Raw genomic sequence first — 25,497 nt, 5'->3', positions numbered from 1 at the left:
AGCAAGAGGCCTCTCACCCCCTCGTGGACTTTCATCCGTGGGGTCCCTGCTCAATCTCTGCCCATGACCCTCAGCCCCAGACTCTGGGGCCCCAGGCTGGTGAGGAACTGGGGCAGGGCATGGGACATAGGCCTTGAATCCTCCCTCTTGGCCAGGTGTCTCCATGTCCTCTCTGAGCTCTGAGGGCGACTACGCCATCCCCCCAGACGCCTGCTCCCTGGACAGCGACTACTCAGAGCCCGAGCACAAACTGCAGCGCACCTCGTCCTACTCCACTGAGGGGCTGAGCCTGGGCCCGGTGAGCTGGGGGGCCCACCCGGTGGGGCCAAGGCGGGGCATGTGGGAGCTGCCTGCCTGGGCCGTCTGTGCCAGACACCGGGCAGCAGCCATAAGAGGAGGGGTCCCTGGGATCGAGGAAGGGAAGGAGGAGGCCAGAGGGGATGGGGTGGGGGCAGGGGGGTACAGTTATGGAATCAGGCACAGCCCATGAGGAGGAGAGGAGGCCTGCTGAGCTCTGTGTCAAACTAGGAGCAGCCAGTTAGAAAACCCCTGCGGCTTACTGAGCCCCAGGGCTTTGCACACAGCCCTTCATTTTAGCCCTGTGCTGACCCTGGAATGCTGGGCACTGACACTTACTGGGTTTTTCCAGTGTGCCAGGCCCCGTGCTTCATGCTTTCCACACACTGTCTCACTGGCCCTTGCAGTCCTTTTAGGGCTATTACCCCGTTTTTGTGGATGAGAAGCCTGAGGCTCAGAGACATGCCATTACCGTGGGAGCCAGCAGTGACACCAGATCTCTCGTCCCCCAGCCCTGGCTCCACACCACTGTGCTGCCCAAACCCTCCTCCCCAGCCTGGCTGATGTGGCCACTGTTCCCCAGACTTCTCCCTTCCCTGCTGCCTGAAGGGCCGCCTTCCTTCTCCTGGCCAGCTTCTCCCCTGCAGCCCCTGACCAGCCTTCTGCTCATGGTCAGGCATGCTCCCCAGACAGCAGGACCCTCCCGCAGCAGGGCCACCCATGCTTTATGTTGTTCCCTCTGATCCCTTAGCAAGACACAGTGCCCTGAAAGCACACACAGTAGGTACTCAACTTTTTTCTACCCAGTGGCAGAGCCGTGACTCAATGGGGCCATTGTGGTCTGTGTGACGTTCAGGAGCCTCAGGGACTCCCCTCTTTGTTCACCCTCCTCCTCCTCTGCGCCCTTCCACTCCCACAGGAGGCACTGGAGAAGTCGGGCTACCTGCTGAAGATGGGGAGTCGGGGGAAGACGTGGAAGAGGCGCTGGTTTGTCCTGAGACAGGGGCAGATTCTGTACTACAAGTCCCCGGTGAGACGCCCCTCCCCCAGGTCTGGGGGTGGCACTGGGAGAGGGGCAGCGTGGCCCACAGTCAGAGGGCAGAGGTTTGGCAGGCAGGGAGCGGCTCTGAGCCACACACAGACCAGAAGACGGTCCCTGGTTCTCACCACAAACTCTGGCACTGGGCAGGCAATGGCAGTTCCAGACGAGCTGGCTTGGAGGTTCCTTCTTCCTTCAGAAGCCAAGTTCTTCTTTTCCTGGTTCTGGAAAAAAAAAACAAAAACTGTTCTAACAGGTGACCCATCGCCTCCTCCCCGTCCTTTCTACACTGTTCAGAATTAGGGAGCCTTGGATGCTGGGACCTACTTTGACAGGCCCTCCCTGGTCAATGACCCATGTTAGTGGTTTGGAGAGGGTGAAAAGGCCTTGACTCTTGTGCAAATCTGGTTGATTGGTAGTGGCTGTTTCAAACACCGTGTTAAGGATTCTGAGCCTGTATTGCTCAATAGGCAGGCATGGTCTGATGGATTAGTAATGTCTGCAGTGGCATTGGAAATGGGAATGGTGATTATATGTCGCTTATATGCCACTCTTGATATAAAGGATATAGTAGGAAGGATTTAAGGGCTGTGTAGCTTAGTAATAACCTGGTGGCTTCTGACCCAATTTTGAAGGCTCAGTATAAAAAGAACAAAATCTTACCTTTTGAGGCAGCATGGATGGACCTAGAGGGTTTTATACTAAGTGAAATAAGCCAGTCAGAGAAAGACAAGTACCGCATGATTTCACTTATGTGTAGAATCTAAAGAATAATATAAACACAAAAAACAAAAACCAACTTATAAATACAGAGAACAGACCGATGATTGCCAGAGGGGAAGGAGTTGGAGGTCCAGGGGAAGAGGTGAAGGATTGAGAAGTATAGTTTGGTAGTTACAAAATAATCATGGGAATGTAAAGCACAGCATCGGGAATACGGTCAATGAGATTGTTAATGCACAGCTGTGCCTTGGAAACATCTAGGGGAACAGCCGGGTACTGGAAATATCCAGGGAACGCTTTGTTAAGTTTTATAGTTGTCTGACTGCTATGCTGTACGCCTGAAACTAATCCAAAGTAATATTGAATGTCAGCTGGGTCAGAGGGACCCGTGTTTCATTCCTGCTCCGTTTAGCTAGAACCAGGATGCAGAACAAGTTGCCCATCATACAGAGCCCAGGAAGGCTTGGGAATCACTCCTTTGCCTGTGACCCGGAATAAGATCATTCCTTTCTTTACAGAGTGACGTCATCCGGAAACCTCAGGGTCAAGTGGAACTGAACTCCCACTGCCAGATTGTTCGAGGGGAGGGTGCCCAGACATTCCAGGTAAGGATGGTCCTAGCAGCTAGAATTTTAGACAGAAGAAGTGCAGGGTTTGGAAATGGCTGTGATGGAGACCAAGACGGGGCAAAACAGACATGAGTGAAAGCCATTACACCCACCTTGGGTTTGGTCCTAATCTGTGAGTGCGAGAATGGAAGCAGACGCAGAATGTGAGAGAGAGTAAAGGTAGAAGAAACAGGGAGAACAAGAGGAGGAGGAGGAGGAGGAGGAAGTGGACCAGGGGTTTACAGCACCTCAGAGCCAGGTTTCTGTCATTCTGTCCCCCCCGTCTCTCGGCCCTGCCCCCACCCCTCACTCCTGCACAGCTCACCTCTGAGAAGAAAACCTACTACCTGACGGCTGACTCGCCCAGCCTGCTGGAGGAGTGGATCCGAGTCCTGCAGAGCCTGCTGAAGGTCCAGGCCATCGGGCCTCCTGCCCCGTCTCAGGGTGGTACCAAGCCCACCATGAAGGGCTGGCTGACCAAGGTATGGCTGGGGCTGATGGAGGGGGAACATGAGCTTCCTGAGAGCTGGGGTGGCCAGGAGCAGGAGTGCCAGGGAGCACTGGGTCCCCTCGTCATGCCCAGCCCCTTTCTCCAGGGATTTCCCCAACAGGCTTAGCTCGTTGACCTTAACTGTAGTCTGACCACACGGGATGGTGAGTGATTCCCTGGAAACAGAGGTCAAGGTTGTTAGAACAACAGCTATTATAACAGAGGGAGGAAAGGGCTGTCTCGTCCCTATTTTGAGGTCATTAGGGGTTGCCCCCTCATCTGTACCAATCAGTATGAATAGAAGTTACAAAAACTTATCCCAGGTCTGCCCCGAAGGCATCTTAGTTAGGGCTCTGCTGGTTGCAAGGAGCCAAGAAGCACCTGTTAACCCCAAGGAAAAGGCAAGTTAACAAGGAAGCACCTTCACCGGGCCCTGATGCCATCAGGAAGGAAACCGGCCTGTAGGAGCAAGCTCAGTGCTGGTGGGCTGGCTCTCCAACTGTTACCCCCCATTCGGTCTCCTGTGCGTGAATCTATGGCTCCGCACGGTGCACACCTGCCCCCGTGGCCCTTCCCTCCCTCTCGGCATCCCTACAACTCCAGCTCTGCTGATCAGCATGCTTTTCCTGAGTTCACTCTCCTGGGACAGGCCATCTGATTGGCCTGGTCAGTCTCTTCCTGGCAGGTCTTGAGAGGATGGGTGGGCATTGTACAGCACACACCCTCGTGGCCCCTTGCTGCTGAAGGGCTGGTTCCGTTAGTAGGGAGTGTGAGTGGCATCTCTACTTAAGGACCTGAGTTTGACCAGGGGTTTGACATCTGCCTCCCGGTGACTTCTCTTTGCCAGTCCTTGGATGTACTTCTGGATCACCTGGGTCTAGTAATGCTGGCTCATTTCTGTCTTCCAGGTAAAGCATGGCCACTCCAAGCTGGTGTGGTGTGCTCTCGTTTCGAGAACCTTCTACTACTATCGGACCCATGAGGACAAGGTACTCCCCAGCCTCACACAGCACCTGCTCTCTCCTCCCCCGGACCCCAACCCTGCTGCTCCTCATCCTATGGATCTTTCCCCTGTACCCCACCGAAACCCACCACAAGTGCACAGTCCACCAGCTGGCTCCTTCCAGAGAGCAGGGCCCGCAAACCCTCTGGGGGGTCTCACTGCAGCTCCCCAAGCAGGCCTCAGCCAGGGAGCTGACCTCCCCCCGCCTCATCCTGGGGCCTCACAGTTCCAAGAGGGGAGACGCCCCTGCCCCCTGCTGGCTCTCCCATTCACGGAAGGCTCATGTCCACAGCGGCCCCTGGGCCACCTGCCTGTGCAGGGCGCACTCATAGAGGAAGTGGATCGGTCCTGTGACTCCGACGAGGACTACGAGGCCGGCGGAACCCGGCGGCTGCTGTCCTCCCACCGCACCCTGGTGATCCAGCCCCCGGAGCACAGCCCCACCTACCTCCTCATTGGCACCGAGCACGAAAAGGTGAGGGAGGGGCTGGGCCACAGGCTGGCCACGCTTGGGCCAGTGATTCCCATCTCCCCTCCTCTCGTCCCCTCATCTCCCCCACGTCCTTGTTTATTTTCCTCCTGGACATTTTGGCGACTAGTATTCCCTGATTCTGAGCATCCCTGATACCAAGCTTATTCCCAGTGACCATTTCTTCACTGGGGGAGAACCGCAGGCTTAGAAACTAGGGCTCGTGTTCACCTGATCCCAAGTCTTTCCTTCTAGGAACGGTGGCCTTGACTTGTGCACACCCAACCAGCTGACCCCACCCTGGGCTGGGCCCCTTCGAGGAACCCTCCCAGGAGCTCTTGCCTCCACCTCCCCACCCCGCAGCTCATCAGCTTTCTGTCCTCTTCCAGGATGCCTGGCTTTACCATCTCACGGTGGCTGCAGGTGGCAGCAGTGCCAGGGTGGGGACCGCCTATGAGCAGCTCATTGGCAAACTGATGGATGATGAGGGAGACCCAGGTAAGGGGAGCTGGGCCATCATGGCCTGGGTCGGGGGCTGGTGGCTGGGTAGTTTTGGTCAGGAGCTCACAGAAAGCACTGCTGTACCTCGACACCGTTTTAAAACCACCTGAGCTGCAGAAGGGCATTTCCATCCCAAGCTCCAGGGCCCCTGTCTCTGGCGAAGCTACTAAAGGGACCACTCTATATCTGGGGGAGCCTTTCTGGGAAGCAGACCTTCCAGGGACCTGGGTCAATGTTTTACTTTATTCATCCTGCAGCGTTGCTGGCTGGGAGGAAGACTGAGGAGAGGAGGTAGCTGGTTAATCTATAGTTAGCGTTGTTAATCAGTACGTGACGCCTGACCTAGACCTGGGGTACCTTGGGGTCTTTGTTTTGCTACTGATTTTTAGGAGCCAGAGGCACTAACAGAACCTACCACACACACCCCTGGACCGAGGTCCACAGCCTGCTTATTTCAGACTGACACACCACACCCTCTTCTGCCCAGAGCTGCCCCTGCAGGGAGGGGCTCCCCAGCACGCACGTGCTTGCGTTGCACTCAGGTGCCCACACCTCGCACTCACCCCTATTGCAGCCCTGAGCAAAGCAGTAGCCACCTTCCTGTAAGCTGTGCTTGTGAGTGTGCTCAGTGCAGTGCACAGCTGTGTGCCCCACAGGCTGCATGTAAACTCAGCAAGGCCCGTTACCCCTTGTCTTCCCCACAGATCAGAGTGGGGTGGGGGGCAGGGCCGGGGGGAGGTAGGCTCCCTGACCAGTGGTAATGGTGGCTTCGCTTGCCCTTCGGCAGACTCCCCCATCTGGAGGCACCCCGTGCTGTGCTACAGCAAAGACGGGCTGTACACTTCCCTCACCACCCTGCCCTCCGAGGCCCTGCAGACAGAGGCCCTCAAGCTCTTCAAGGTAAAGGGGGAGCGGAGCCCAGTCCTGCTGCCAACTGGTGGTGGGCACCCTTACTGTGTGTGCCCCCAGGCTCTGCCCCAAGCAGTTCTGCCCCTCCCCTGGGGGAGGAGACCCATGCAGTTAGGGGGTGGTCTGCAGAAGGATCTTGAAGGGAAGGGAGAGTCCCACAGGGTCCCCACCATGTCCTTCGGGACAGGGAGGCCGGAAGCTCTGGGACTTCATTCACGAGCCCTGGCGAAGCACCTGTGAAACTGGCAGGAAGCCAGAGGGGCTCCCCGTCTCCTGTAGTGACCAGCAGGAAAGGACAGGTTTGTGTTGTCTCTGGGCCTGAGAGATTCCGACCTATTTTAGAATGGTCTTTGCACCTGTCTGAATAGTCCATCTTTTAAAGAAATGAATGTCTTGCTTAGGCAATAGGAACTTTTAAAGAAGGAAGGATTGAATCCCTAAGCAGCCTTCTCAGCAAGCAAGATGCTCTCAGGCAGTAGCAGTGTTCCCCTCAGAGACATTCTCTGTGGTGATCTGAGCCTTCCTGAGCCCTGGGGGGGACGGCCCCGTCTGTCCATTGTCACGGAGGGCCAATCGGGGCTGTTGGGCCGCCTGTGCCCACTGTCGTTTCCCTCCAGTCCTGCCAGCTCTTCATCAATGTGCCTGTGGAAGCCACCTCGGTGGACTACCACGCATCCCTGGCCCAGAGGGCCCTGCAGGTCTGCCTGGTTCACCCCGAGCTGCAGAGTGAGATCTATTGCCAGCTCATGAAGCAGGCCAGCTGCCGCCCGCCTCAGAAGTGCTCGCTCACACAGGTAGGGGCTCCCAGGGCGACCAGCTGACAGGCGCCATCGGCAAGGGCTGCCCGGGAGGCGGGAAATGGGAGGAGGCCACAAGGCGGGCATCCTCTGAGCCTGGTAGCCGGTGGGCGGCCTCAGCGCCCCAAGCTGCCTTGGCACAGCTGTCCTCTCGCCGTCCCTTCTGGGTGTCTGTGTACCCAGATTGGGCAACTGCCGTTCCAGACACAGCCTGACCAACCTGGCTGTCCCAGCCCCCAGAGAAGGCGGGGGGCTCTGGTTCACAGAGTGTGCTGGCTCAGGGCCGTGGGGGCAGGGATGCTGCTGACCCCACATGCACCCCACGCTGCTGGTTCCCCCGTAGTGCTGGCAGCTCCTGGCCCTGTGCACCCCACTTTTCCTGCCTCAGCACCACTTCCTCTGGTACATCAAACAGCAGCTCCAGCGCCACGCAGACCCCAGGTGAGTGGGCGCCACTTCCTCTGCCGCCCCGTCCCCCCGGCTGTGGCACAACTAAGTGTCACGGGGGAGACCGGGATGGATCACATCACCCCCACCCTCTGAGATTTGCTCAGTGCTCACAGAGACGTCACCCATTGTGGTATACACAAATGGGCCCCTGGAGACCTGGGCTTGTCTGCACACCACTCACGCATGCGTGGGTGTTTTGTGGGGGCTCATTGCCTCCAGCTTATTCCCAAATTCTCATTCCCTGTTGCTGTGTTCATGTAGGCCCTGAATGGCAAATCAACACCACAGGCCAGGCTCCCTCAGGGCGTTTTCACGGCCTGCCCCAGCTGTCGACTTGGTCCTGGCCGGGTCTGGGCTGGGAGCCGGGTGTCAAAGTGGCAAAGAGGAGTGGATTCCCCAGTAGTCCCGTCTTCCTTTGCCTCTTTAGCAATGAAACTGGCCAGTATGCCATCTATTGCCAGCGGGCAGTGGAGCGGACCCTGCAGATGGGGGATCGGGAAGCCAGGCCATCACGCATGGAGGTGATGTCCATCTTGCTGCGGAACCCCTTCCACCACTCCTTGCCCTTCAGCATCCCCGTGCACTTCGCCAACGGGACCTACCAGGTGAGGGGGCGGGTGTGTGCCGTCCTGAGTCTTCTCCTATCCCTGTCTCGGGGGGTGAGGGGCATCATAGGGTCAGGGGAGTGCAAAGCCTCCTTAGGATCAGCAGATCCTTAATAGGCAAACCAGCAAAAGAACAGGCCCAGGGCTTAGGGGTCGGGGGTGGGGTGGTTAGTGCCAGTGTGGCGAGAAAAAAGAGCTTGAACCATGAAAACAAGCACCCCCCTGTTTGATGACCTGGAAGTAAGTCCTTTGAACCCTTTGTGTGAGCAGGGAAGCTGAGACATTGACTGAGAAGTGGCGTGAAACGGCCTTCTCCAAAGGGGAAGCAGAGCTTCTGTCCGATTCCACATCCAGGGGGCAGGCTCATGCCTTAGGCACGCACCCTCTGCATGTGAACACAGAATAGAATCTTTCTTTGGCTCTTGCGTTCACCCTCGCTCCTTTCAGCCATGCAGACCCCCCCATGAGCCCTAGTGAGCGTCCCCCAGGAAGCCCCCTCTGGGACTAAGGTGTCTGCCCTGCAGGTGGTCAGCTTCGACGGATCCTCCACCGTCGAGGAGTTCCTCCAGCGGCTGAACCAGGAGACAGGCATGAGGACGTCGTCCTGCTCTGGCTTTGCCCTCTTCACAGACGACCCTTCCGGCAGGGACCTGGAGCACTGCCTGCAGGGGAATGTCAAGGTGACGGCCTCCCCGCTAGGCCAGCGGAGGCTCTCCTGGGCCACCACCTGCCCCGGGGTTTTGGTGGTGGGGAAGAACCTGTGTGAGGGGTGCCTGTTTCACAGCCTGTTTGGTGCTGAGCCCAAGGCGCTTCCCCTGTTTCTGTGCCGTGAAAAGCTGTTTGTGCCCTTGTCTCGGGAGAGAGGATCTCTACATCCCTCTCCCTTGAGCGGCTGTGCAGCGTCCAGGGGAAGCTGCTCCTCAGCCAGTGTGGGAAGGACGGGGAGGCACTGGTCAGCCGCAGCCCCAGCCGAGCCTGCTGGTTACATACGCACACAACACACACACACACACACACGTGTGCATGCTCACACACGCGGGTAGACAGCTGCATACCTAGACCCACGGGGTGCTGTGTTCTAAGCCGGCACCACTCTTACCCTGTCTGCCAGGGCCTGTGCTATGCCCGCAGGCTCAGCCACATTTTACGGAGATAGAGCCAAATGGTGCTTCTGTCTTAAAGGCCTTTCGATGGGATTAAGGGCCTGCCTTGTATCTGAGTCTGAAATCAGAGCCATGGTCCCCAGTGTTCCTGGGAACGTGCTGTCACACTCAAAGGGCCGAATGTTTGGGTCAATGTCTGCTTTCTTGGTGGCAATACGACAGAGCCCTCTGTAGTCTTCTGCCATTGCCTGGGTGTGTGGTACCACCCACTTTCTTTGTAAATGTCCAGGCATCTGCGAGGCTTTGTTCCCCAGCAGGTCTGTGGGTGTGTTTGCTGAGCGGGGTGGTGGTCAGTGGAAGGGAATGGGAGCTGGTGACATGAGGCCATTGTGTCTGACCGGGACCTGCCTTGCCCCTGGGGGGGCCCCCTCAGATGCTGAGACCAAGAGGGGCAGCTCTGCTGTGGGTGCTGCTCACGCCACGCCCAGGCTCCACCTCTCTCTGTGAGGAGGTCGCAGGGACCCGGGGTCCTGGGAGTGGGAATGTGCAGCCCCGCAGGTCATCCCTCGGCCCTCAGTCACTCAGCTCGGCCCTGCTGCTCTGCCTGAGTCGGGCCCTGTCTGGACCCTGTTCCCCTCATTGGGTGCTTTTCTGAGTTTCCTCTTTTGCCTCTTCAAGGTCTGTGATGCCATCTCCAAGTGGGAGCAGGCCCTGAAGGAGCTGCACTCTGGGAAATCTGAGGGTGGCACTCGAGTTGTGAAGCTGATATACAAGAACAGGTCTGGGCACTGCCCACGGGGTGGGCTGAGTCTGAGGGCTGCCCACAGGGGTGCACCGGCGGGAGGCCCCCAGTAGAACACCACATAGTGCTCGTGGGGTGGGAGCCAGGCCCACTGGGCAGCTCAGGCTCTTGGGCAGCGTGTGCACACACACAAACACACATACCAAGAACACAGACCAGCCTCATAAGATGGCCACATGCATTATCTTAGGAGAGTGAAATTTTGTATAAGCACTAGATACTTAAAACTAAAAATAAATTGGTCTTATACCAATTCCAGGGAATACAGAAGTAGACATCCTGACTTTGTATTAATTTGAATAAGAAAATTTCACCCTAGCTGGTGTGGTTCAGTGGATTGAGTGCCAGCCTGCTAACCAAAGGGTCACTGGTTTGATTCCCAGTCCAGGCCCATGCCTGGGTTGTGGGCCAGGTCCCCAGAAAGGGGCACATGAGAAGCAACCACACATTGGTGTTTCTCTCCCTCTCTTCCTCCCTCCCTTCCCCTCTCTAAAGATGAAATCTAGAAGAAAGAAGATTCCATCCCAGTTATGTCTCCAGGCAAATAATTTTCCATCAGTCTCTTGGATTCTAAATTCATCCCGTTCTCTGACAAGCTATGATTCCTAGTACCAGATTCCCTTCACCAAACGCAGTAAATCTGATGGCATATCCAGAATTAACCACACGCTACCATTGCTCTGAGATCTGATAGCCCTATGTCTGCTCTGTGTCATGCCTGCTTCTTTCAGAGGCAATAGAAAATTGGCTCACAAATGGTAGAAAGAGTCATTCCTATCTTTGCAAATCAAGGTAAACAGATGCCAGGCTGACCTCGTCCTTTCGGGACCCCAGCGGACTTGCTTTTCACTTTGCTCTGTAGGCTGTACTTCCGGAGTCAGGTCAAAGGGGAGACGGAGCGAGAACGTCTGCTGCTTGCCTTCCAAACCAGTGGCGAGATCGTGGCAGGCAGGTTTCCTGTCAACAAGGAACTGGCTCTGGAGATGGCTGCCCTAATGGCCCAGGTAAGGCTCTGTTTGGGAATCAGGAGGGTCACGGTGTCATCTTTGGACTGACGAGTGGAACGCACCACACAGCCTGAAATAGGAGGTTCCGCAGATCCGGTGGTGCCAGAGGAGAGGGTGGCCTTGCTGTCCCTGGCTGTGGAGGGACACTGACTCCTCACTCAGCAAAGGTCCTCACTGCAGGTACAGGCTACGTGCAGAACTCTGGATGTGGAACCCAGAGACCTGGGTTTGAGCCCTAGTCATTCCCATGCTGCGAGACCTTCACCACATCTTGTCACTTGTCTATGCTTTAGTTTCTGGTTTTGTAGACTGAAAACAAAAATACCTCCATACTGGCCCTGCAGGGTTGATGTACTAAGTACGATTCTTAAATAATGCATACCCCATAATGTATGTGATAAAATTTGTACTTAAAGTTGCCGAACATTTTAACTAGAATTAGAAAAAGGAACACACATTCAGACTTCGACTCTTCTCCCTGTTACCTTTAGGAGACCATCTTGCCAAAGGTGTCTGGGATACCTGCATGGACCTACATGCTGGAAAGGAAGGGGAAAGAATAGTAGCTGATCTTTAATATAATAAAAGCTTATGGAATACTCTATAGAGGGCCCTGTGCTACACATTTTATATATTATCCCATTTAATTCTCATCCCCATGGAATCGACAAGGATGTCGAAGCTCAGGAAGTCTGAGTAGGTTGAGCAGACTGCAAGGCTGGTCAGTGGCAGAGCTGGGACCCGAGCCAGGCCTCAGGCTCCAAAGGCCACATCAGGAACAGTCGGCTCTGTAGTCAGTCAGTCCTCGCTTAACATCGTCCCCCAGTTCTGCAGCTTTAAGCAAGGCTGTCTCCTCCGTGTTGTAACGAAATGACATTGAACAGACCAGTGTTATTCAAGGACCTGGGATCTGCGGCATCTTCAATCCTGTATCCCATCATTTTGGATTGGAAGCCAAAATTTCTACATTATGTTCCTTTGTCTGCCACGACTTAGCTTTTTTGGATAAGCACTTCACCTCGACCAGAAAATGAAAGTCGGTCTAGAAAATCTCTAATATTCTAAGACTCTAAAGTTGTTTCTCTAGTGTCTGTGAAACTGGAGATAAAGGGTCTGTTCACAAGAAGTGTTTTTTCACATTCATTCCCACCTCACCAATAAAGTTATGAAGTGATGATGTATTTCACCCATTTATTTCTCTCTCAGCAGCCCACCCTAACCCCTACCCCCACCTCAGCTCCTCCACATCCAGGCTCCTGACTTGTGCCACCCTGTGCTTCTCTTATAGGTAGAGTTTGGGGATTTGGAGAGGTCCCTCCCACCAACTTCTGGGGGCACACCCCATTCCAAGGCCCAACATCACCTACAGCAGGTCCTAGACAGGTTCTACCCGAGGCGCTACAGATACGGGGCCCCCCCTGAACAGCTGAGGTAGGCTGCGAGGTCTTGTGGGGAGTCACTGTGGGAGATGTGGGCGCGGAGTTGGGGAGGTCCCAGAGCTGCTGTGAAACTGTGTTGGTACTTCACTGTCTGTCCCATGAAGGCACCTGGTAGATCAGCTGACCACAAAGTGGGCCTCACTGCAAGGCTGCTCCTCTCCAGAGTGCATCCGCATCTACCTGACAGTGGCCCGGAAGTGGCCCTTCTTTGGTGCTAAGCTCTTTGCTGCTCAGGTAAGTGCAGGTGGTTTCCAGTGGACAGAGGGGTGACCACACTCAGGAATGCCCTGTTTCTCCTGGAACTGCTGGCCCTACCTGATCCTTTAAGTCCAGTCTGCAGCATGTGGCCTGCAACCCAGCAACCACCAGAGGTCGCTGTCTCTCCACCCATTTCTGGCCTACTCTGCATTTCCGTGGTCTGAAGCAGTTGTGTTTCATTCGTTGCTTTGGGGCCAGGACTATTTCTGCGTTACCCTCCTCTTTCCTTCATTGACTTCTTTCTCAGTGCCACCCCTGGGGGAAAAGAGAGGATCAACTAATTATAAGGGCATATCACAGGGGGCCCTGGTTGGTCTGAAAAGTTGGGGATGCCTTCTGAAGAGGGTGACATGTCTACCTCCCCAGCCTTTGAGGAAGGAGATAGGAACTCTGGATTGCCTTCCTGCGGCCTTGGCAGTGTACATCAGTCATACCAGGAATTGTCCATTAAATAGTCACTTTTCTTACAGGTAGGGCCTAAGGCCTGTAAGATTTCATTCTTGCTTTCCTATTTCTTTTATAGCCCCTAGGAAATTGACTGAAGCAAGACGCGCTTCAACTGAGGGGGAGGCTGTGGGTGGAATGCTCTCGGTTGCTGAGAGCTAGGGGCAAACAGCCTGTCCTCCACGCCCAGGACAGAGCAGCCAGCGGTGCTGTGATCTGTAGCACGGAGCCCCCTGACCAGTGTGCCGTGGCGGGACAGGCTACAGGTGCTCCAAGAAAGTGGCCTCCTCCCACCTCCTCCTACCTGTTAGTAGGTTGCCAGGGCCCCAGGGCCAGATGCCTGCTGTACAAATGCCATCTTTTTTTCTTTTCCAAGATGAAGAAAAGGTTGGAAATCACTGCCTAGCAGACACTGCTGCTGCATGTGTCTTCTTCCTCACAAAGCTCTCATACTCCAGAACCCCTAGTTGCCGGTGTGTCTCATGGGATTTTCCTGTTTCCCCAGCCTTCCAAGGAGAACGCTCTGGTGTGGATTGCTGTGAACGAGGACGGCGTCAGCATCCTGGACCACAACACTATGGTGAGGGCTGGCTCCCTGACCCCCTCCTCCTGAATAATCTTTTCTCCTCCTCTCTGGATTCAAAGGCCTGAGTTAAGTGGCCATGGTCCTCCTACCCCCACCCGCTACCCAAGCTCTACGGTCCTCCAGTCTGGACACAACTTGTAGACGTGGAAGGTACAGGTCTACAGATTATGACCACATCAGAGACCCCCTTTCTGACTAAGGAGACCTGTGCTTAGAAGAGATGGGGACGCTGGTTCCTAGCTTGGGAGGCAGGTGGAAAGTTCCCCTCATACTAATGGGCTCTTTCCACAGCAAGTGCATGCCACTTACCCCTACTCTTCCGTGATGACCTTTGGTGGCTGCCGCGATGACTTCATGCTTGTGATTAGGTCCATCCCAGACCAGAGCTCTGGGAAGGGCCACATTGAGAAGTTGATCTTCCGGATGTCTGCTCCCAAGGTGGGTCTGAGAGCTACTAAAATATTCTCCTCTGATCTGGTAGGAAGAGATGGGCTTGGGCCCACGGCAGGTGGCTCGGTTGTTTGGAGCATTGTCTCATACACCGAATAGTTGTGGGTTCGATTCCTGGTCAGGGCACAACCCAGGTTGTGCAGGTTTGATCCCTGGTTGGGATGTATGCGGGAGGAAAGCCACAGATATTTCCCTCTTGTATCAGTGTTTCTCTCTCTCTCTCCCCCCCCATAAAAGCAATGAAAATATTTCCTCAGGTGAGGATTTAAAAAAAAAAACAGGTAGGTTTGGGACTTAGAAAGGAAGCTGGGATTATGACAATATTCTAGAAGAGCCTGTCTCAAATTAAACTTGTGGCCTTGTCTATAATCATGACTCTGAAAAGTCCAGGTGGAGTTGCGTCTCCATAGCCCCCGTTAAGCTGGTAGGGGAGGGGCTGGCTAGAGAGGGAGCTCCTGTGCTCCCCACATCGTGTGTCCTGCTTCTCTCAGCCTCAGCACCCTGCGGCCCGAGTTGGGCGCGCACTTGCTGTTCTCCTTGCAGCAGGCCTAGGGCCGGGCAGCTGCCTGCTCAAGATGTTCTTACTTTAAGCCTCATTCTGTATGACAACAGGCACTGTTTTCGTGTGTGGTGCCCAGAAATTGTTAATGGGGCTACCCCGAGATAGGCTATACTGCCATCACAGTAATTGCATTGCAGTGGTAACAGTGAGACCTATAACTTTTTTTTTAAAGAAAAGGAAAATTAGAAAAGAATGAAAGAAAAAAAAGTTCTCCCTATCCGGTCTCAAACTAGTCACAAAGTGGACAGTCTGCACATGTGCCCCTTTCGTTCAGGTGTGAATTCCATGCAGACCTCTTTTGCCTTGAGGGCTTCATCCCAACCTAAAACAGGAAATGGTGGCTGGCAAAAAATAAGAATTGCAGAGACTCAGAAATCTTCTGTCCTGATTGATAGTTCCTGACTCCCTTCTGAGAGTACCTGGAACCCCTCTGATTGTGATCCTAAAATTGGAGTTGGCCAAATCTCCTCCTTTCAATACCATCCCTGCCAAAGGGGAGGCTGTGCAGACCCTGCCTTCCAGAGGCCCCGCCCCTAGTGTGGAGCTCACAGAGCGGAGTCACCTCTCTTGTCCTCAGGAGGGTGCTGTGCATCTCAGAGGACCTCCAGAACTATGGGCACCCATTTCCTTGGGCCCCAGAACATCACCCTAATGACCCCCTTTGGACATTTGCCCCCGGGTGGAGCCCAGGAAGGTTACCCTATTTAACTTCTGGGGAGAAAGCCAGCATCCAAGCCAAGGCTAGTTCAATTCTTTTGTTTCTCTGTTGTCTCCTTAGATTGCAGAGGCGACTTTCATCACAGCCAGCTACATGAACCACTGTCCCATAACTGTGAACCCACTCAACTACCCACCTGCTTCCCACCAGCCATGGCAACTGGGTGGACAGCAGTTCTCTATTCCACGTGCTGCTAAGAGGCCAACGTTGTTGTGACTGTGTCTCCGACCCTTTCCCCATCGCCACCTGGTACCTCCTGGGGTTGGAGACGTGTGTGCCGGGGCATGATACTACTGTGACGGGGCTAACGGCCCTCCCCTCGCCCCGCCCTGGTTTGTTCCCTGAAATGTGCATTTCCGTGTCCTGGAAGCCTTTGCTCTCTAGGTGCCTTATAATGCTTCCGGGCCCCACTTTAAAAATGCAGACCCAGGATAAAAACCACTTTCCCCCCACAAGAATACTGAGCTCTAGACGGTGCCTGCTTCTAGACGCAGACAGGGGTGTTACCAGTGGCCGAGGGCATCGGTGCTGTGGGCGCAGCTTTCCCCGCTGACACCCCTGGGAGGCTGGTATTCTTTACACTGTACACGGTCCTTATGTGGGGGTTTATACTTGACGTTTTCCCAACATCCCCGAATAGGACTCAAATTCCCATTCGCCTGAACTCTGACCAAAGCCTAGAACTCACTAAAACGGGCCTTCCTTTCCCATTTGGAGGAGAAAGAAAGAGTCATCTTCCCCCTCCCCCCACTGCAAAAGAGTAGGCGTTTGTGCGGTGCTCCTTCCAGGCCGTGGCTCACTTCCCCTGCAGGGACTGAAGCGGTTCTCCCTCACACTGGACTGGGAGCCCACCTGGGCACAGGCACAGGCAGTGGGCAGGCCTCACCTGACCTCTCTGTGTCTCATTTTAACTACTGGACAGGGCTCAGTGAAGGCTGTGCTCACTTCACTACTGTAGGACGAGGTGGTCACCACTTGTTTCCCTGCTCTTCGAAAGACCAAGCAAATGCACTCTGCTGTTTGCTGCTCTCTGAGCCACCAAAGACGAGTCAGAAACAGAAGACCCTTCTAGGCTCACGGGCCTGGATTCGCTCCTCACGACTTCTGGCGAACTTCCGCCGGGAACTGGTTTGAGGGCAGAGGACACCTGACATCTGTCCTAGCCTCAGAGCATCAGGTGAACGAAACTGAAGGTTTCCTTCACCTTTTGCCCTCTTGACGATACCAGTATTCCGACACCTCCAACTGAGACCTTCTGTTGCATACAGAGATGATCTTTGTCTCCACCCTCCCCTAACAGGAAAAAGGACAAAAGAGTCCATTGGTACTCTTGACTTCCCAACACTGGAGAAACTGAGTTTTATTTGACAGCTCGCAGGCAGTCTTACTGTTTGTCAATAAAGTGCTGGAAACTCTATGGTTTTAGCAATAGTGTCCAAGAACCAAGCCTTTAATCCCAAGTGTGTGTGCGTGTGTAGTATGACGCGGAACTGCGTGGCTAGAACTAGTGTATGCGAGTACCTCAGCTGCAGTACGCTTCTCCTCATCCTTTACACCGACAAGCATAATAAAAAAGCAGCACGTCAGAGTGTCTGCCTTCCACATAGACGTGACTTTGCAAGGCTGGCAGTTTTATAGCTGTCTCCCATTTCTGTGCCAGCCTTTCCCCCAGCGTTTGGGATCTAGTGGGAACACTTCTACCCCAAACAGGCCCAGGGGCCTCACGTACCACAGGCTTCTGAAAGACCCCTCCAGCACTGTGCGAAAGGCAGAAATGACGACTCTGGTTTTGTAGTACCCCAAATGTCTCTACGGCCCATGAGGATATTATCTGCCTGAGAATTTTTTAAATGTTGGGATCCTGAAGAAAAAGCAAGCAGGAATGGAGCTGTGTTCATACTGAATTTGGAGGTCAAGCCACTTCCCCCACTCTTATCTCCTCCCCAGCCCTCAGGAACTCACCCTTAGTTTATGAATTCTCCCTCAGAAGAAACTGCCTTATAAACAAAGGCTTCTGTAGTTTGCATGTTTATCCTTCTTTAACATTCCTGGAAACCAAAGTCAAATTTCTGTCTGGCCTTTTTGTCCCATCTCTCTTGGCAAAAGCAGCTTTCGGAACCATACACAGTGCTGAGTAACGAAGAGCTTCAGTGTGCTTGACGCCATGACGAATGCCCCGTCTGTGTGTCAATAAAACGCAGCCGTCTGTGAACAGGCGATTGTGTGTGTTTTCGAAGGAGATCTGTTTATTAAGAGGGTTGCCATAAATTGGCCCTGTACAGACACAGGAGCTAGGTGGACAGAGACTTGGCTTCGGAGGACATTTCTTCCTGCTCACCCAGTACCTGAAGGACTTGACTTTACTATACAGTTGGAAATTGTCTTCCTCAGTAGATCTGTTACCAGTTTCCCGTTGTCTTGCTCCACAAATTTCAACCAGAAGTATACCTGAATGTGCTTAGGAATTTCACAAAGTGCTTTTTGTCGGCATTATCTTGGACATACCATTTTTTAAGGTCTCCCCTCGGTTGGGGAAGGAGGCAATACCTTACGAGGGGAGCACTGCCTTCACAGAAATGCTCTGCTCAACACCGCACAGTGAGCTGGGTTTCCAGTCACCCGCTCAGATCCGCTGCGTGCGTCCTGCTTCCTAGGGCCGTGTCCACGTGACGATTAGAATACAGAAAATGCACCAGTCCCCAGGGCCGAGCAGTCATTTCCCACGGAAGACAGTCCTGGCCTTCTGAATGCTGGGACTCATGGCCTTGCGGGTGCAGCTTTCTGGTGTGCCAGGATCTCCTGGCAGCTCCTGTACACTTCAATCAAGCAGTCCAGCCGGGGCTTGGCACTCTGAAGTCCAAAGGGGAGAAATGCACAGTCAAGATGGACGTAAGAGAGTGCTTAGCAGTGCTGCACCCATGTGCAACCTCAGTCTCACCCCTACCAGGGGGTCAGTGTGGCACGGGGGGAGCTCAGAAAGGCGGAAGTCCAGGCCCACAACGGTCTGCTGGCAGAGTCCCTAACTAGGCCCATGGCCCAGCCTGAGAACTGTGAAGCAGGATCTCGTTTTTAATCTGTACAAATTCCATGATCTCCATCTAAGAGCAAGCATAAAGAACACCAGAGACCCTCCAGGGAAGTGTCACAGCGGTGAGACAGTCCTCAGAGACAAGAAGGGCAGTTTGAGATTGAAAAATATTTTGTATAATGAAATGTAATACCACCAAAATTAAAAGTCACAGAATGGGAAAAAGGTATGTAGAAATCATATTTAATAAAAGTTTGCTACCAAAACATATAAATTGTTACAAATGCATACTCAATATCTAGATTCTACTTGATTAATGGAGGAGAAATGGATAGTTCAAACAAGAGGCAATACTAATAGGTAAATACAAGGAAATATGAAAAGTCGGTGTCATTTAAAGATACAAATTTAAAAACTTTAAATTCCTTTACTTGCACAATAAACTAAAAAATAAGTCCACTGTTAGCCAGGACTGTCTGAAAACAAGCACAGATTGCCCAGGGTACGGTAGGGTTGTCCCCTGTCTGGAGCCAAACCTCAAACACTGTAAAAATCCATGAAACTATTCATGTGCTTTAATAAAATAATTTTGGACTACAGTGCAAAAGAATTTTAGCTGCTTTAAATCCTCTGTGGCCCTGGCTGGTGTGGCTCAGTGGATTGAGCGCGGGCCTGTGGACCAAACAACCGTGGTTCGATTTCTGGTCAAGGCACATGCCTGGGTTGCGGGCCAGTTCCCGGCAGGGGACGCATGAGAGGCAACCGCACACTGATATTTCTCTCCCTCTCTCCTTCCTTTCCCCTCTAAAAATAAATAAATAAAATCTAAAAAAAAAATACTCTGTGAAGCAGGGCAGTGAGGCAGAGATAACTGCATACATAAATATACACCTATAAAGTAATTTATTGTATGTGTTTTTAATAAAAGCAAGACAACAAATAACCTGGATGTGATTTCAAAAGCCAGCAATAAAGTGGCTGAATAAACTGATACTCAACATGATGACATACTTATTTATAATAACAAGTAAAATGGCCTTTGTAGATGCATGAAAATGCGCGTGTTAGACTTTAAAAGGGAGACACCAAACAGTGAACAGTGTGTGTAGATCAGTAACATCTGTGTAGAACCATATTGTAGAACCGACAAAGCATTGGAAAGGAATGGTGACTTGTAGGCAGAAGTTGCTACCTATTTACTTTTTCTCTAAAATTATTTGTATTCATGGTATTTCTGGAAGTGTATTTGCCTCAGGAGCTTCTGAAACCCTAACTCTGACTATAAATAGCTGTCTGGTATCTTCAAATACTTGTGACAAGGAAAGTTGACGCTGCTACATCAGTAGCAGTGGATGTGCAGAGAGTGTGGGGGGAGGTACAGGACTTCTGCGGAGAAGGAAGTTAGGCGGAGTGCTCACCTGGAAGACAGGTACTACTTGTGATATCCCATGCGGGTCCACCGGATCGTTCAGTAAAATGCAGAGGTAGTAAATCACCTTCTGCTGTAAGAAAATAAACCAAATAGTGATCTAAGTAAAACTCATTTTGTTTTCTATTTCATCAAGGGCTGGCTAAAACTTTTTCACAAATGGTTATCTCTAGGTAGTAGAACACTTGATAGACTTTGAAGTGAGAGAGAAGTATATTCTTGTGCTTTAAATGAAAAAAGATGAAACAGCAGCAATGACAACAACCAGAGATGATTCTGAAGCTGAGCCAGAAAATAAAGTAAATGCTGACTCCCTGTCCATGAAAACCTGCTGTGTCTCTAAAAATAAAGGGACATATCTTTTTCCAATATAAGTTTCACTTTTATGGTTTTTAGACATGCCAGCCCAGAAAGAAACACATCAAGTACTAGAACAGAGAGACCTCAAATTTAATTTTTTTAACATCTAATGCTGTATGTATTAAAACAGTTCAGATCCAGGCACACCCCGGGGGGCTAGCTCCTCCAGAGAGGCCTGTATGACCACTTAGAAACTTACCATGTAAATCGCCTCATTAATGATAACATCCTTCACCTTGCCCATCTCAATGAAGGTGGTGCTTTCTTTGCCGGAGGCATAGGATGAAGTCAGCTGGATGCCCAGGGAATCAATGATTAGCAGAGTCTCCTGATCAATCTTCACAAAATGCAGGTAACCAAGCAGGCCTGAGAGGGTGATGAAGATGGCAGCAGAGAGGATCATGCTGTTCTGAAGAGAGAGCCAGACACAGGCAGTAAAATTACCACGTGGTCCTCTGCACATCCTGCTGTTGAGTAAGTCAACTCCAGGCAATGCAGGAAAAAGCCCCCGTTCTGCTGTGAGTTGGACAGATGAGAACACAGAGGGCGAGCTCACCCTTGTGTTCGGTACAGCTATGAAAGCATATGATGATTTAGGACATCCAGACAACAAATGGGTAGGTCTGTGGAAGAGAACCTCTATCAGCAAGAGACCCACCATCACACCACTCAGATTTTTCTTCCAAAATTGCAACTTAAGAACTCTGACCATTTCCTCTCACACTCCCTCAGAAGCACAGTGCAAAATCACAGACTGGACAATAATAAAATGCTTCGCACAGTGTAATATATGCGATTAAACAACCACTCTCCTCCGTAATAAAACTTGTAGTGAATCATGATTGGTTCCCACTCCTGCCATTGATGGTTTAGAAATGGACACATGATACAACTCTAGCCAATGAGATGTGAGAAGGTATCTGTTGGAAAGGCTTCTGGAAAACTAAGTCCATCTTAAAAAGAGATCTAGGCCTGGCTGGCGTAGCTCTGTGGATTGAGCGTGGGCCTGGGAACCACATGATCATGGTTCGATACCCAGTCAGGGCACATGCCTGGGTTGCAGGCCAGTTCCCAGCAGGGGACTCACGAGAGGCAACCATACATTGATACTTCTCTCCTTCTCTCCTCCCCTTCCCCTCTAAAGATAAATAAAATCTAAAAAAAAAAAAAGTATGTCAAAGAGGAAGTCAAGACAAAAAAAGAGATCTAGGGAAGATAAGGTCCCTTTATCCTGAGGTTTTGATTTCTGAACTATTTACTATGGATTCTGTCAGACCACATGGAAAGTTAGGCCAAGAAAGGGTACACCAAGATAGAAAAAAAAAAAAATCCACTGAGCCTTTTATGCCCCCTAGAGGCCTCCTACTCCTGACTTCGTGTTTTGTTGAACCATTGACCTGGAATCAAAAGAGATTCAGGAATTTATGGCTCATTCCTTCAGGGCAGGAAGTGTCCTATTATTGTTAGTGACAAGATGCTCCCCTTGACCTAACTCTAGTCAAGCTCTTCTAAGCCGCTGACCTTTGCAAAGCAAGAATCTCCCTAAATCAGTTCAAGGGAACCCCCACCCTTAGTGTCTGATCATCCTGGCCTGTCTTCAGCAAGAATCCTGTGAAATCAGTTTGGCTAGAATCTCCCTTTACCCCTGAGGTTTCCTTTTAGTAATTTCCCACCCACTGATCATCACCCTACTCCTCAGCTATAAATTCTCGACTGTCTATGCTGTATTCAGAATTGAGCCCTGTTCTATATTAAGGTCTCTTCTTCTACTGCAGTAGTTTCTAAATAAAATCTATTTTTTTACCACTTTAACTACTGACAAGCTCTGATTTTCTTTGAAAATACCTTTCTACTTTCTTCTACCTAGCATGTACTAAACGTTAGATCAGGGGTCTGCAGACTGTTTGGGCCTGTGATTTATTTTTGTCTGGTCCGCCTTGAGCTAAGAACAATTTTTACATTTTTAAATTTTTCAAACATTTTATTTATTTATCTTTAGAGGGGGAAAAAAGGAGAGAGGGAGAGAAATATCAGTGTATGGTTGCCTCTCATGCATTCCCTGCTGGGAACTGGCCTGCAACTCAGGCATGTGCAGGGAATCATGCACATGGGAATCGAACCACGATCCCTTGGTTTGCAGGCCCCCGCTCAATCCACTAAGCTATACCATCCAGGGCAGTTTTTACATTTTGAAAAGGGTTGTTTAAAAAAAAGAAAAAGAAACAGAATATGAGACCAAGACCCATTAAGCCTAAAGTATTTACAATTTGGCCTTTTAAAGAAGAAGTTTGCTGACCTCTGTGCTAAATAACTAATTTTTGATTAATGAATGGAGAATAGAGAAATCTATATTCTGAGTGTCTGATGTTCCAGATATACCTACTTTGAGTTAATTAAATGCCTAGTATCTAGTACAGTGTCTTGTATGTAGTTTGCACTGAGTAAGCGTTATGGAAGAACAGAGAGAAATAAAATTCAGTCCTGACCCTTAAAGATTTATTAGAGACAAGATTAATTCATATATAAAATATTTTTGGAGAATACTATGATACTAACTATAAAGGCCTAAGAAAGCACTAAGGGGGTTGGGGGCAGCAGCAAATTAAAGCACACAGGAATGTCCTATGAAGACTTCCAAGAAAGCAAGATTAAATTGGTGCAGAGGAGGTAGTGGTTATGGATACGTATACTTAGTTGAGAATAGGAAGGGGAAAGAACAACATTCTGGGTTGGAATAAATAAGGTAAAAACCTGGAGTTTTAATAGAACTGTGAATTCAAAAACTGGAAGAAGGGCTAAAGAGCAATAAGTGCTTAGGAAATTTAATACATATCAGCTTTTTAGGAAGGTAATCCCTGCCCAAACTTTATTCCTACCTACATTTTTAGTGCTTCGTTTTTCTAACAATTCAATTTTTTTTTTAAATCAGAAAGAGGGGAAGGAAAGGAGAGAGGGAGAGAAACATCAATGCGTGGCTGCCTCCCATGCGTCCCCCACCGGGAACCGGCCCGCAACCCAGGCATGCCCCGACTGGGAACCGAACCAGGATCCCCCGCTTCACAGGCCCTCGCTGAATCCACTGAGCCACACCAGCCAGGGCACAATTCAATATTTATTTAGGTTGAAGTCAGCCATGTTTTAATGAATACCTTCATCAGATTTCTTCTCATTCCTAGCTGAGATTCATGACTCTGATGACAGTTGTGAATAGGAGGAAAGATAAGAAATTTTGGTACACAGAGCCCTTAAAAACTGCTGCCGTGGAGTTTAAAGGAAGAGGAGGTTGCTGAGTCCCAGGCACTTGAGGCGGCTAGGTGGTACCATGATGAGAGAGTATAAACGGGAGCTATCACAAGAAACACACTTCTCTGTTTAAAAATTTTGTCTAAGCAAGCCCTCCCCAAGGAGGAGACATCATAGTTTAGTGGAAAAGAAAGGGTTTCAGAGTCGGATCAGAGAGCCTTGGGTTTGAAGCCGAAGTATGCCATTTACTAGCTTTGTGACTTGGATGTTATCAGTCTTTCTGAGCCTTGGCTTTCTTCTAAGGCCACAATGAGGCATTCAGTAAAGCAGCTGGCACTCGGTGGGCATTTAATGAGTACTGTCTCCTCCTCACATGACCACATGACCAGAACCCAGGCTAGTATTAAAATTCAAATGTATCATAAATTAAATCTTTTGGGGAGGGTTGGGAGAGACAGGCAGTCCTGGCAGCTTAACATTTCAAATGACTTATAAACAAACTTTTAGATACAGTTTGGTACAAATTAGGGCAGTCATAATTATGCATATATCTATGCTAAACTGCCATACTTAAAAATACGCTGTGATGGCGAAAAAGCTAAATGGATGCAGTAAAGGGTGCAGTAATGGAAGCAATATGCCAATTACAGAAATAAACAGCCCTGTTGTACTTAGCTCTGATCAGGTCTCTCCTGGAATAGCATATTCAGTTCAGGGCACTACATATGAAACTGAAAAAGGCAATTAGGATGATCTCTGTTCTTCGAGGGCTATCACAAAACTACTGCATGTGACCCTCACGATACTTGGAGCTGGCACGGCAGATATTAATTCCATTTCAGAGATGTGAAAGCTGAGGCTCAGAGAATAGGAATGAGTCTGGAAATTGAGCACAGAAACCGCCCATTCTGAAATTTCATAGTTTCTTGGAAGCACTTGAAGTTGGGGAAGTGATTGGGAGGAGAGGGATTAGGCTGCCTTGAAAAACAGAGATTGGGAAGAACTATCAACATCAAGCTCTTAAATAGGTAACTTTTAAAAAAAAGATTTTATTTATTTATCTTTAGAGGGGAAGGTAAGGAGAGAAATATCAATGTATGGTTGCCTCTCGTGAATCCCCTGCTGGGAACTGGCCTGCAACCCAGGCATGTGCCCTGACTGGGAATCGAACCACCATCGTCTGGTTGGCAGGCCCGTGCTCAATCCACTGAGCTACACCAGCCTGGGCTTAAATAGGTAACTTGTGTGTGTATATACACATGCTACACACACACACACAATGGAGACAATGACAGTTTCTGGAAAACTATATACAATGCACTGTTAGCAGTGATTCGTCTGAGGAGTGAAAGTGAGGATGATCCACCTGGTTCTCTGAACCCTTGGAACTGAGTTACTATGCGCATGCACTACATAAAGCACATGCAAGTTAAAGTTTTAGGCTGCCGTGCAAGGACTGGATGCATGTTGGGCGGAACCACACAGTGACCCATGTGAGGGCTAAAGTACAGGAGCCCAAACTTCACTAAATGTAATTAAAAATGCTGTCCAGCAGCGGGACGACGTCCCTAGAGACAGCGAGTTCCTGCCCTCCAGCCTTAGGACTGCAGGAGGGTCCCGCGAGAGGTCTGGGCTCTATCCCAAGGACCCTTCCAAAATCGAATTCCGGACACCGACCGTGGAAATGGGCGAGGAGCTATTACCTCACAAAGGGTGAAGAGTCCGTAGGCCGCAAGCCACACGGTGCAGGTGACAGCAGTGAGCGAGCGCAAGGAGAGCCGAGGACAGCTGAGACAGAACTCCCGACAGGATGGGGAGTAGTAGCGGCGCTGCAGGGCCAGGCGGCCGCCGTAAATATCTGAGAAGCTCAGCTCGTCCTCCATGGCCGGAGGGAACCCACCGGTCCGCGCCGCCGCTCTTGCCGACCCCCCCTGCCCCCGGCTGTCAACCGGTGTCCTCTCGCCGGCTCTGCGCCCACTTCCGGAAAGCCGGGTAGGCCCCGCCCCGCCCCTGCTCCGCGCAGCCTCAGTTCCGCGCCGCGGCTTTGGCGCGGTCTTGCGATTTAAAGTTTATTCGCTGTCTCGGCTGGGGTTCTGGGATTGTCTACTCCAAAGCCTCAGCTGGGGAGCCAGCAACCCAGCGGACAGCTTAAAACCGCCGTAACGTGCTTTTTCTTG

General features: G+C 51.2%; 2 protein-coding genes and 1 non-coding gene across 6 annotated transcripts in view; 2 read left to right on the top strand and 1 right to left on the bottom strand.

The window, feature by feature from the left end:
* Positions 1–16,677, top strand: part of PLEKHH1 (pleckstrin homology, MyTH4 and FERM domain containing H1) — a 51,991-nt gene extending 35,314 nt beyond the window's left edge. Inside the window, exons 11-29 of one of the 2 annotated variants that reach the window (XM_037031242.1) lie at positions 156–298; positions 1,217–1,327; positions 2,578–2,664; positions 2,988–3,149; positions 4,066–4,146; positions 4,453–4,635; positions 5,019–5,127; positions 5,918–6,030; positions 6,657–6,833; positions 7,180–7,277; positions 7,714–7,891; positions 8,416–8,571; positions 9,673–9,773; positions 10,659–10,800; positions 12,092–12,234; positions 12,347–12,476; positions 13,450–13,524; positions 13,822–13,968; positions 15,321–16,677. In XM_037031242.1, coding sequence (XP_036887137.1) covers positions 156–298; positions 1,217–1,327; positions 2,578–2,664; positions 2,988–3,149; positions 4,066–4,146; positions 4,453–4,635; positions 5,019–5,127; positions 5,918–6,030; positions 6,657–6,833; positions 7,180–7,277; positions 7,714–7,891; positions 8,416–8,571; positions 9,673–9,773; positions 10,659–10,800; positions 12,092–12,234; positions 12,347–12,476; positions 13,450–13,524; positions 13,822–13,968; positions 15,321–15,476 — 2,492 coding nt within the window. In that variant the 3' untranslated portion in view covers positions 15,477–16,677. Of the gene's footprint in view, positions 1–155; positions 299–1,216; positions 1,328–2,577; positions 2,665–2,987; positions 3,150–4,065; positions 4,147–4,452; positions 4,636–5,018; positions 5,128–5,917; positions 6,031–6,656; positions 6,834–7,179; positions 7,278–7,713; positions 7,892–8,415; positions 8,572–9,672; positions 9,774–10,658; positions 10,801–12,091; positions 12,235–12,346; positions 12,477–13,449; positions 13,525–13,821; positions 13,969–15,320 lie in introns of those variants that run through there. The other variant, XM_037031243.1, reaches the window with a different exon arrangement.
* Positions 14,570–14,705, top strand: LOC118976994 (small nucleolar RNA SNORA1). The gene has a single exon (XR_005064405.1). It is a non-coding gene; the product is annotated as a small nucleolar RNA SNORA1 (small nucleolar RNA).
* Positions 16,678–17,272: 595 nt separating the features above from the next.
* Positions 17,273–25,307, bottom strand: PIGH (phosphatidylinositol glycan anchor biosynthesis class H). 3 transcript variants are annotated; one of them, XM_037031244.1, is made up of 4 exons: positions 25,024–25,307; positions 20,277–20,486; positions 19,707–19,790; positions 17,273–18,110 (listed from the first exon to the last, which is right to left on the bottom strand). In XM_037031244.1, the coding sequence occupies exons 1-4, from the start codon at positions 25,201–25,203 to the stop codon at positions 18,018–18,020; spliced, it is 567 nt and encodes a 188-aa protein (XP_036887139.1). In that variant the 5' UTR covers positions 25,204–25,307; the 3' UTR covers positions 17,273–18,017. The 3 variants fall into 3 exon arrangements, with proteins under 3 accessions (XP_036887139.1, XP_036887140.1, XP_036887141.1); XM_037031245.1 differs by having other exon boundaries at positions 19,707–19,787; XM_037031246.1 differs by lacking the exon at positions 17,273–18,110 and adding an exon at positions 18,117–18,421.
* Between the last annotated feature and the right edge of the window lie 190 nt (positions 25,308–25,497).

This window comes from Sturnira hondurensis, unplaced genomic scaffold (genome assembly GCF_014824575.4).
Source record: "Sturnira hondurensis isolate 20B ecotype Veracruz unplaced genomic scaffold, ASM1482457v3 Scaffold0021143, whole genome shotgun sequence".
Classification (NCBI taxonomy): domain Eukaryota; kingdom Metazoa; phylum Chordata; class Mammalia; order Chiroptera; family Phyllostomidae; genus Sturnira; species Sturnira hondurensis.
The sequence above is the reverse complement of the archived record's forward strand: the minus strand, read 5'-3'. Positions and strand labels throughout refer to the sequence as shown.

Excerpts from the sequence above, each read along its gene's own strand:
- PIGH (XM_037031244.1), bottom strand. The coding sequence starts at position 25,203 with ATGGAGGACGAGCTGAGCTTCTCAGATATTTACGGCGGCCGCCTGGCC. Across the intron at positions 19,791-20,276 it reads TTAATGAGGCGATTTACATG|CAGAAGGTGATTTACTACCT; the intron begins GTAAGTTTCTAA and ends ATTTTCTTACAG. Across the intron at positions 18,111-19,706 it reads AAGTAGTACCTGTCTTCCAG|AGTGCCAAGCCCCGGCTGGA; the intron begins GTGAGCACTCCG and ends TTTGGACTTCAG.